The 10,896-nt window shown below is 33.2% G+C and overlaps 1 protein-coding gene across 1 annotated transcript in view; it reads left to right on the top strand.

The window, feature by feature from the left end:
• Positions 1–9,402, top strand: part of LOC105543927 (desmocollin-3) — a 13,136-nt gene extending 3,734 nt beyond the window's left edge. Inside the window, exons 2-4 of the mRNA XM_011986111.1 lie at positions 7,685–7,790; positions 8,544–8,765; positions 9,233–9,402. Coding sequence (XP_011841501.1) covers positions 7,685–7,790; positions 8,544–8,765; positions 9,233–9,402 — 498 coding nt within the window. The remainder of the gene's footprint in view (positions 1–7,684; positions 7,791–8,543; positions 8,766–9,232) is intronic.
• Positions 9,403–10,896: the final 1,494 nt, after the last annotated feature.

Here is a 10,896-nt window from a genome sequence, read left to right as displayed (position 1 = left end):
CTGGAAACCATCATTCTCAGCAAACTATCACAAGAACAGAAAACCAAACACCGCATGTTCTCACTCATAGGTGGGAACTGAACAATGAGATCACCTGGACTCTGGAAGGGGAACATCACACACCGGGGCCTATCACATGGAGGGGGCAGGAGGGAGGGATTGCATTGGGAGTTATACCTGATGTAAATGACGAGTTGATGGGTGCTGACAAGTTGATGGGTGCAGCACACCCACATGGCACAAGTATACATATGTAACAAACCTGCACGTTATGCACATGTACCCTAGAACTTTAAAAAAAAAATCAGCTTTTAGTTCATTTGTAAACTGTTTGTCAGAGATGTTCTGCTGAAAACCAAAAGGCCAAAGAACAAAGAAGAATTCTGTAGCCTCTCCAATAGTTGTTTGCTTTTCCTTTCTATTCCAGCTAGTAGTCTACAGATTCATGTTGGAGGGTGTTAGAATTTTTGTTTCTAAAACATTTTTCATGTTAACAAATTAGACCACTCACCTTTTATTCCTCTATTATTTCAATTGTAGTGTGTTTTAAATGCTTAACATTAGATATTTTCTTTTAGAAAAGAGAAAAATATCATTATAATTTTGTGTACTAGTCAAGATACCAGTGATTGCTGTTTTAAAAAATAGCATACATATATATCACTGGCTAAACCCAATAAGTATTTCTTTGCCCCTTATGCAAAGAGTGGTGCAGATTGGTGGGCTCTACTGTGTGGCACTCTGTGCTGTGACTCAGGGATCCTATACTACTCAATTGTTTTGCTTTGCAGTGTGTTGCCTTGTGCTCCCAACTACATGAAGAGAAGTGAGAAAGACAGCATGTAGAAGGTACCCCCAAATTTTAATCATCATACTGAGAACTGATATAATGCATTTCCACTTGCATTTCATTTGCTAGCACATCCCACATAGCCTACTGCAGTAGCTATAGGGAAACTGGGATATACAGAGGGACATAGGAATATTGGTAAGAATAAACAGTCCCTGCTAGCTATCAAATTTAATAGTCAATAGCACTGTTTTCTTATTTTTAAATGGGAGACAAGTATATATTATCTGTAAAGAAAAAGCATGGGACATTTAATTTCAAGAGATCACATAGAGATCTAGGATTTATAAATATAAAATTATGAATCTGAGATACTCATTTCCATTTTGTTCAATGATAATATGTGTGCATAATACTAAAGTTGCTGCTTATTCATCTAGCATAATAGCAATTCAATTCCCTTAGCCTCAGCAAGGATGCCAAATAATTTCTTATCTTACACAATTTTTCATCAATGTTGTACTTTTCTTATTGGCAGAAGTGATTATTTAAAATATCACGTTTTTAAACATCTATTAAATATTATCATCTGCATAAATCTAGATTAACATGTTATACCACATTTTTCTCATATTCTACTCATTTCAGAATTGAATGTCCTGAAAACATCCCAGTTGAAACTCTTTTAGTCTCTCTAACTTGTACAGATAAGGATGGAAGTGCTCCCAATAACAATATAACATATCATTTGATTATGGATGCCTTTTCAAATGGAACATTTACCCTCACAATGAACTGAGAGTGAGTATTTTTAAGTTGCTCTCTGATTGTGTCCCTGTGATTAACCTTAGATAGAAAAATATTTTATTTTCATGATTATAAAATTCTTAATGAACTACAGTAATTCAAATAGCTGATGGCAGAATTTGTTCCTGGATTTTTAATTGAACCTTAAATTACCAACAACATATCTTAGTTTGAGATGAATGCTGGAATGCAATTTTGATCTTTGGAACTGAACTAGGAAGGTTATAAATTTCCTAAAACAAATGGCTCTGTAATAAAATACTGTCTATTTCTTTGGAATGTGTCAAAACTACTGAAACGGGTTAATTCCCTTGACCCCTATGCAGGACTTGTGAAGGGGGTGGCTCATTTACTCAGCCCTCAGCTCTAAACCCCTCACAGGATGGGGAGCTCACAGGTGAGTGGGTGCGGGGGCTGGGACTCATGCCTCTGGGCACTGGCAGGAGTACAGCTCTGTGCTTCACCATGGCGTCTAAGGGGGTACCTGTGACCCTGGAGCCCCAGAGGGCATGTGTTACAGTGTGCTCTTTTAGCTTTTATGTCCATCCATGTACAGCTTAAGTGTTTAACAGCTCAGTGGAGGGTCAGGGTGACAGCCTTTCACACCCATCCTCTTGGTACCTAAGTTCTTGTCTAGCATCCAGGAAGAATCAGGCCGCACAAACGAACTGAAGAGTGGTGAACGTAGAATATTTTATTGAGTGGTGGAAGTGACTCAGTGTGATGGGGAGCTGTACAGGGGATGGAGTGGGAAGGTGGTCTTCCTCTGGAATTTGGCTCCAATCGAACTCTTCTCTGAAGTCCCACTGTCAAGCTGCTCTCTCTGATGTCCAGCTGCCGCTTTTCTTCTCTCCTTCTTTGCTGCTCAGCCACTCTGCTGCTCTGCTGCCCCTCTGCCAGTGGAGCCTGGGATTATGGGTACAGGATGTGGGGTGGGGCAGGCCAAGATGGTTTTGGAAAAGGCAACATTTGGATGGGAAAACAGGAATACATGTTCTCACTTTGGGCCATAGTCCTAGGCTTGGGGGTGTGACCTTAGCTGAGGACCACCCTCTTCTACCCATTATTTCCTTGCCTCCTGTCCATATCACTGCCATAGTTACTTTTAATAAATATATTCAATAACTATCAAATATGGTATATGAAGATAATTAATATGCATACTTTATTACTGTATTCTGGGATGTGCCATAGCTCAAATATTTTACCAATTAAAGAAATCTAGAACTTTATTTCCAATAAATTTTGAGACCTAAGTCAGGCTATATGTTGTTATACTCACATATTTTTAAAAGAATAGGTGGGGTTAGATTAGACATTGTGTTCAACAAAGATTCCTGGGTAATGGCTGAACATTGCTATGATAAAAGTTGTTCAAACCCATGTTGAGTTTGTTTTCATTAACAGATAAGAAACAAAACACGGTTTGGATGAGTAGACACAGGTAACAAGCACTTCTTTTTTACCTTATTTTGATACTGAATTCATTGCAAATGGACCTCTATCCAAGTTGCATTCCATACAAACCCCTAACATTATCATTCTCTGTCTTATACTTTGTGGCTGAGATGCACAGAACCACTTTCACAATCTTAAAACAATGGATGTCCTTCACCTCGCTTTTAGTTCTGCTGTTCATGCTATTCATACTGTTAGAAATTCTTCCTCAGTTATGTTGTGTCCCCAGTACTCACACACTTCTGCATAGCCCTCATGGCTTTGTTTAGAGATTGTTTCTTTTAAGAGCCATCCCTGATATTTCTTCTCCCTCTTGTCTGGATTAGGCACATCTCATTGGGTTCTTGCAGCATTTTGTATCTCTCCCACCATAGCACTAATTACATGTTCCATCTGTTTCTCCCGTTAGATGGTAAAAGAACAAAATCTGTTATTAAACTAGTTTCTGACATATGTTTTCAGAGATATATATATTGATTAATGAACAATGAATAGATATAAATTTACCAATTGATAGAAGAAATAAGACCTAGTGTTTGATCAGTAGGGTGACTGTAGTTTGCAACAATCCATTGTCTAATTCAAAATAGAAGAAAATAATATAGATATTTCTAGTGTAAAGAAAAGACAAATATTTAAGGTGATGGATATCCCAATTACACTGATTTGATCTTTACAAATTATACAAATATATTGTTGCATGTACCCCAAAATATGTACATTATGTATCAATAAAAAATAAACTAAAAATGCTGAATGAGTAAATAAAATGAACAAAATTATACTGTAAAAGTCATGTTTGTAAGACATTGACAGGATTTAATAACATTATTGCCAGATGCATCAATGCCACGTTTTCATAATTCCTTGCAATTAGAATATATTGTTGATATGACTAGAATATCAAAACAGATACTTGTAAACTACATATGTTACATTTGTATCCTGATAATGATGGAAAATAATACAATATCAAAAATATCTTCAATTAGGAATACGAAGATCATGGCATGAAAAACATTTCTTTGAATCTCCCTTATTCATGCAACTCTAACAAGAATAAAACAAATAAAACAAGCATACAAAATACATGAGTAAACAACAGCAAAATTTTTGTAGTGGACCTGTTCTAATTTGACTAAAACCATAAAACCGGCCACATAAATTTCCTAGAAGCAAAACCATTGACACAGAGTATTTTATGATGGCTTTCTACCTTTGCCTGAAAATTATGAAAAAGTAATCTTTATTAAATTCCCTGGCATATGGTATAACCTCTTTTTCTTTTTTCCAACTATTATTAGAAGGAGAACAATAGTATTTTTCTCAAAGGGTGATTAAGTTCAGAAAAAGTCACAAAGTGGCAACATCCTTATCTTAAAGAAGCTAGAGAAAAGAAGCTAGTGTGTAAAAAAAGAAACTGACACAATTTTAATGCTTAGGGAATAAAACATTTACTAGAAGAACATAGAAAGAACATGTGTTTGGCTCTCCAATGATGTCTGAGTTTTAAACTCATAAAAGGGCATAATATAATTTTTTAAAATTAAAAATAAAACATTTGTTCTTAGATGCCATACATTGGCATATGTATTATATTAATGAGATAAAAAGAGATTAGCAATCACTCAAAACTATGATTTATAATAAGCACCAAGAATGTTATGTTAAAATAATGATTACAGCTCTAGTAGACTATTAGATATTAACTTTAAATTTACCTTTACTCATGGAGGAATGATATTCACCAGGGTGCCAGTGATAGCCATGTAATTGTAATTTTTAACAATGAATTACTATTTAATGAATCCAAATGATTTCATATGCAATATATTGAGCTTATTAATAAAATAATAAAAAGGAATATTTCTTTAAGTCAGTATTACTAATCATGTATTTTATGAGGTTATTTCTCTTTAATGAGCATTGACCTGAAAAATCACCCCAATATATTTTTACTAGTCAATTCATTTTTTAAATTATTATTTTATGATGTAATATTTGATATTAGATAACATAAGTAACATATTTGCAAGTAATAAAGCATTGCAATAAAATGAACCCCTGAGCCTATCATCTCACTTCAGAAATTGAATATTACTAAGAGCTGTGCTGCTACCCTTTGCCATCCCTCTGCTTGTCTTCTAGACGCAACCAGTATCCTGAATTTTGTGTTTGTCATTGATTGGGGATTTTATAGTTTTGTCATCGATGTACATATTACTAGATAACCTTGTTATGTTTGCTTAGTTCTTGACCTTTAAAAAAGTGGTATACCTATGCAGTCTTCTGTAACTTGATACTTGATTCATTATGTGTTTGAGTCATTATTGTTTAGGGAGTACTTGTTTATCATATCTATCATCTGTCTGTCTATTTATCATCTATCTATCTGTCTATCAGTCACTTAGTTGCTGTAATGTTCCATTATATATCTTAATATTCCATTGTATGACTATAACCATTCTCCCATTGGTAGGGATTTGAATTTCCTCCTGGTTTTTGTGTGTTATGTATATCATTGTAATGAGCATTCTTGTGTGTTTCTCTTAGTGCCCTCCACATCAGAACTGCTATGTTATAATGTATTTAAACGTTCAGCTGTATGAGTTAGTGCCAAGTTGCTTTCCAAAGAGGTTGTACCAGCTTATACTGTCACCTGAAATGGATATGCATTGCTTTTGAGCAATATTCTTATAATAACTGCTACTGTCACATCGTTTAACATGTTTTTGCCTAATTGATAATGAGATCGCACATCATTCCATATATTCACCAAATATGTGAATAAACATTAAATATTTGTGTTTCCTTTGTGTGAAAAGCATAATCATGTCTTTATCCATTCTGTTTTGTTATTATTGGTGTGATATACTCTGATATTTTGGAAAATATCCTATATTTTCTTGTAAATATTTTTACAAGTGGAATTTCATATTTAAGTTTTTCTAAATGTAAAAGAACTTATTTTGTGGTCTGCAGTAAAGTAGGAATGCAATTAATTATTTTTCACTATTTAGAGCACCTACTCTCACAGTGATATTTCTACAGAGACTTCTAATGCTATCTCTGACACATATAGAATTTCCATAGATGCTGTGTCTGCCTCTGGCAATTTCCTTATTGTAGTTGTAGTTCTTTTCATTGTTAAATTTATGTCTGTATTTTCATATTCTCTTAATATCGATAGAAAAGGCATACAATAAATTTACAAAATAATTACTGGTGTAAATTGTTAACTTCCTGACTGATATATGATTCAGTGCCATTGTTCTCTTTGTTACTTTATCTATTTAGAATATAGACTACAGAATTCTAATATTGAAAAGCACCTTAGAGATTACTTAATATGCTACTTCATTCACGAAAAACTATTTTGCCCCATTTGACTATTTCATTTACGGACTCTGATTTCTATAATTCTGGGAACACTGTAGAATTTTGAGAAAACAGTTTTATTCACCTATCCTTTTTGCACAAACTCAGTATCCAGTTGCTACACATAACTTCCCTCCTTAATAGGTATTGGCTGTTTGTTGAGAAAAAATAGTTAATGTGAATGTGGCTGAGGCACAAAAAAGATCTTCAGAAGAACTGAAGACACAGCACGCGATCACATTCTTTCCACTCCTCCCCTTGGATGGCCCCAGACATACTCTAGGCTACAACCACCCTGAGGATTGTGAAGGGCAAGACTCTTGCCACTTCCCTTTGTATTTAATGTTATTAAAGATCCTGAAAGCATCATGCCTGCCATGCACATTCTTCCCAGGAGAGTAAAGTGAAAGAGCAAAAATATGAGATGCTTTGACCTCTCCCAGCAGAATGGATCTCAAGTTCTGTTTTTGTGTAATTTTAAAGCTTGCAATTCGAAGCTTGCTGCCTACAGATTATTTCCACTAATACCCAGATCTAACTCATTTTGAAAGAACACAAATTCATGACGACTACTTTTTCCACATCATAGTAACTATTTATGAAGATAATGCATAAGAAAATGGCAATCTATGACAAATGAATCAGTGCGAACAAATGCACATAAATATGATACCCTACTTTTGCTCTTAGCATACTTTTACAATGTATGGTAATAATTACAAAGTGCCAGAATATGAAGTAATATCATCTTACTTTTGCAATAAATTTATAGTTGTATATTATATAAAATTTTGCAGTACAGCATCCACTAGCTACATATACCTTTGAGCTCATGAAATGTGTTTTGTCCAAATTGAGATATGCTATAGTTTTCAATTAAGCAAAGAATTTCATAGAATTAGAATGAACAAACATGTAAACATCTCATCAATATTTTTGATATTGATTGTAATTTAAAATGCTAGCATTTGGGATATATTTGACTAAATAAAATACTTTATTAAAATTAATATTACCTACTTATTTGTATTATTTTAAAATATGGCTACTAGAAAGGTTTAAATTTCATATGTGGCATACATTTATGACTCATATTCCTATTGGACAATGCTGTTCTAGAATATCACTTTCACTAATTTGTTACCAATATAAGTTTCGTATGTCTTCATTTTGGATTCATGTAAATAACAAAAGAGATGTTTAACCAAAGAAAACAAAGTGAACCATTGATACACTGTTTTTCATCTACAGATTGGACCTAGACATCTGGATTTTGATAACGCTATTTTTGCAGGAATGCATTTCAAACATACATTGTTTGTGAAAGTGTCTGACGAAGGAAGTCCTGTACTATCAAGTAAGAAATTACTAATTTGAAATATTAAAATAGTTTGACATAGAAAGCACCCAGTGCATTTAAAAATTGGGTCTCAGAAGTTTGTCATATTTATAAGTATTCAAATAATCTGTTATAATAACGTATGCAATATATTATTATATTAACCTATTTAGTGCTCATGCACAGCTATTTAAAAACTGAGTCTACATAAAAACAAACTAGAGAATGAAACCCAAATGTTTAATACAGCACATTACAGTTATTAAAATACAATGTCAAAAAATAAACATTTTTAGAATACTTGTGTATTTAAAATATTTCTCAAGGAATTATTTGTTTATTCTACTTTAGAGAAAATACTAATATTCAGATTCTCATAGTAAATTGCATTTCTTTCATTATTATGCTGAAGTATTTTGATTATATTTCAATCGGTGAATAGTTTGTCAGATTTTGGAAACTATGGTCTTTAATTCAGAATAGTAGCATTTATATATAAACACACTATAAAAAACAATTGCTTTGACAGGTGTTCAAAAAGAATCAGTGGAATGTTTTACTCCTAAACTTATTTCCAAATGCTCTATGATTGAAAAGGTAATAATTTAATAAAACTTATCAGTATAAATGTATAATTTATGCCCTGAGATTTTAGTATAAAATATAATAAATGTAATATAATAGGAGGTGTTAATTAAAAAGATAAAAAGGATTATTGAAGAAAACACATTATTACCTCAGCTACATTTTTATGTGCTTTCTTTTCCATAGCAATTATTACAGTCATTGTAAGGGTGACTCGCATAAATGAACCGAATCCAATTGGAACTGCATCAGCATTTGCCTTCAATGTATTTGAAAATAGTCCAGTTGATACGCTAGTTGGAAAAGTTACATTTACTGATGCAGACTGGCCATTTAATAATATGAAATATACCATTGTTGGAGGCAATTTGGGAACACCTCCCAAATTTTACATTGAACCAGATACAAGTATTGTAAAAACGCTGATACCAATTAATCATAAAAGTAAAGATCTCATATACACTCATTGGAAATGTATTTTATTTAGAAACTGTGATCATGAGAACATCTTAAAAACTTTCTCTTGAACTATTTAATGTTCGCCTGGATTTGTTAGCTGTATCCATAAATTCTTACTTACCTAAGGCAAAGCACTAAAGCTTTGATCTTTGCTATATTGATCTTCTATATAAAGCCTATGCACTTGTGCTTTTCCATGTATCCAAGAACGTGACTTAACAGGTGAATAAAATAGTGCATAGTTTAATACCTGTTATAATTACACTTTAGGGGTATGAATATATAATGAATTTATTTGTATTAATTAATTTCTATTCATTATTGTAATAATTTCATTTATAGAATTAACATTTTAGAATATATTGCAAGTATTTACTAATCCTGGGATAACAGGTCTCCCTTTATTTTTGCATCAGGAGTGATAAAGCTGTTAGATTCACTAGACAGAGAAATTGAATCACAGTACAAGATAGCTGTGAAAGTAACAGACTTGGACAACGATGCCATCCCTGATCCCCTCAGACAGAGAAGTGGTACTGCTCAGGTGACCATCAATGTTCTGGTAAGAATGAGTCACTGCTTGTGACATTGTTATCCCTTTGAAAGCACATTCTGGAGAAATAAAAATGAGGGGAAGTTGTAAATGGTTATATTTCAGAGTCCTTGATATGGATCTAAATTGAGAGAGTAGCATATTGGTCCAAAAATATTCTAATTGTAACATACATTGATACAATTGTCATTATATGCAAATTAACCTGTGTGACTTCTAAACTAATTTGATTGTCTTACAAATCTGAACTTGGATGAAAGGTGCTGATACCTCTGGTTGTATTTCAGAAGTTGTTGGAGGGATTATTTTGTGGTTAAACATATTTCCATAAGCAAGCAAACATATGTCCTAGAGCTTTAAGAAGTTACTTTGATACATTTTAATCCATTTCGGTGGTTTGCCTGCCTCTTCTCACCCTCTCTGGTTTTCAAGGAAGAAATATCTTAATATTTTTTACTAATAAAGATTCTGAGAGATCAGCCTCAGAGTCTCACAAACATGAAGTATAGAGGCAAAAAATTCTAAGTTTTTTTTTTTTTAATTAATGCAAGAATATATTTTACTTGGCTTGTTCAAGGCTTACATCAATAAAATTCTGTACATTACTTTCATTGGCAGACGCATATAGAAAGAAAAGTTTGCCTTTATAGGTAGTGCCAATTTTTTTATCTTATGATTTTGTTTACACTCTTTTTGGTGCTTGAGAACAGTAAGAATTCTAACACTGGATCCTATGGAAAAGACAATAACTTCTCATGAAAATATTTAAAACCACAAACATTGTTTAAAGCCTGTGCGTACTCTTGCATGGTGAACACTTTCATATGTGTTCTTAGTGAGCTAAAATAGTTAGCGGTGGTCATGACTCAGTGTTACAATCCCCACTTTAGGCTTATTATGTCTGGAAAACACAATAAACCAGGCCAAAAATCTTTGTAGGGAGAAATTTAATAAAGTGACTTGCATGGCTTCAACAATGACTCAGAGGATGTCATAAGCTAATGAACCTACTCTCCTTATGCCAGCTTTCAATAATACATCCCAATACACTCTAAGGTACAGTTTCTCAGTAGATGTCCTTCATAGTTGCACTTCTGCAAACTTACTAGTGTCACTTTCATTTTGTGTGTGAATTCCTACATTCCAATAAGTATGAGAATAAATGATCTCTGTTCTTCATCTGTAAAATCATTCAAATTTGTTCTCTTATGGGACTAGAAGGATTGGTTCAGGAAAGAATACTTGATTTCTTGAGTGTAGGCAAAAGGCTATACATTTCCCACCATCAGATGGGTTAACTTAACATTGCTGAAGATACTGTTACTAAATTTAAATACCTTTTCTCTAAAAATACTTTCAACCAAACTTTAGGTAGAAGTTATCAAAATGCATCATTTAGAAAAAATAAGTTGAAGCCAAAATTCTCTAGCACAATAAAGTTTATTATACTACACTTTGTTCAAAAAAAGACTGAAGCTGACATATGAAGTTACACACAGTAGAATATTATTACATAAGGCCAGGGCA

Source organism: Mandrillus leucophaeus, unplaced genomic scaffold (genome assembly GCF_000951045.1).
Source record: "Mandrillus leucophaeus isolate KB7577 unplaced genomic scaffold, Mleu.le_1.0 Scaffold293, whole genome shotgun sequence".
NCBI classification, from domain to species: Eukaryota; Metazoa; Chordata; class Mammalia; order Primates; family Cercopithecidae; genus Mandrillus; species Mandrillus leucophaeus.
The sequence above is the reverse complement of the archived record's forward strand: the minus strand, read 5'-3'. Positions and strand labels throughout refer to the sequence as shown.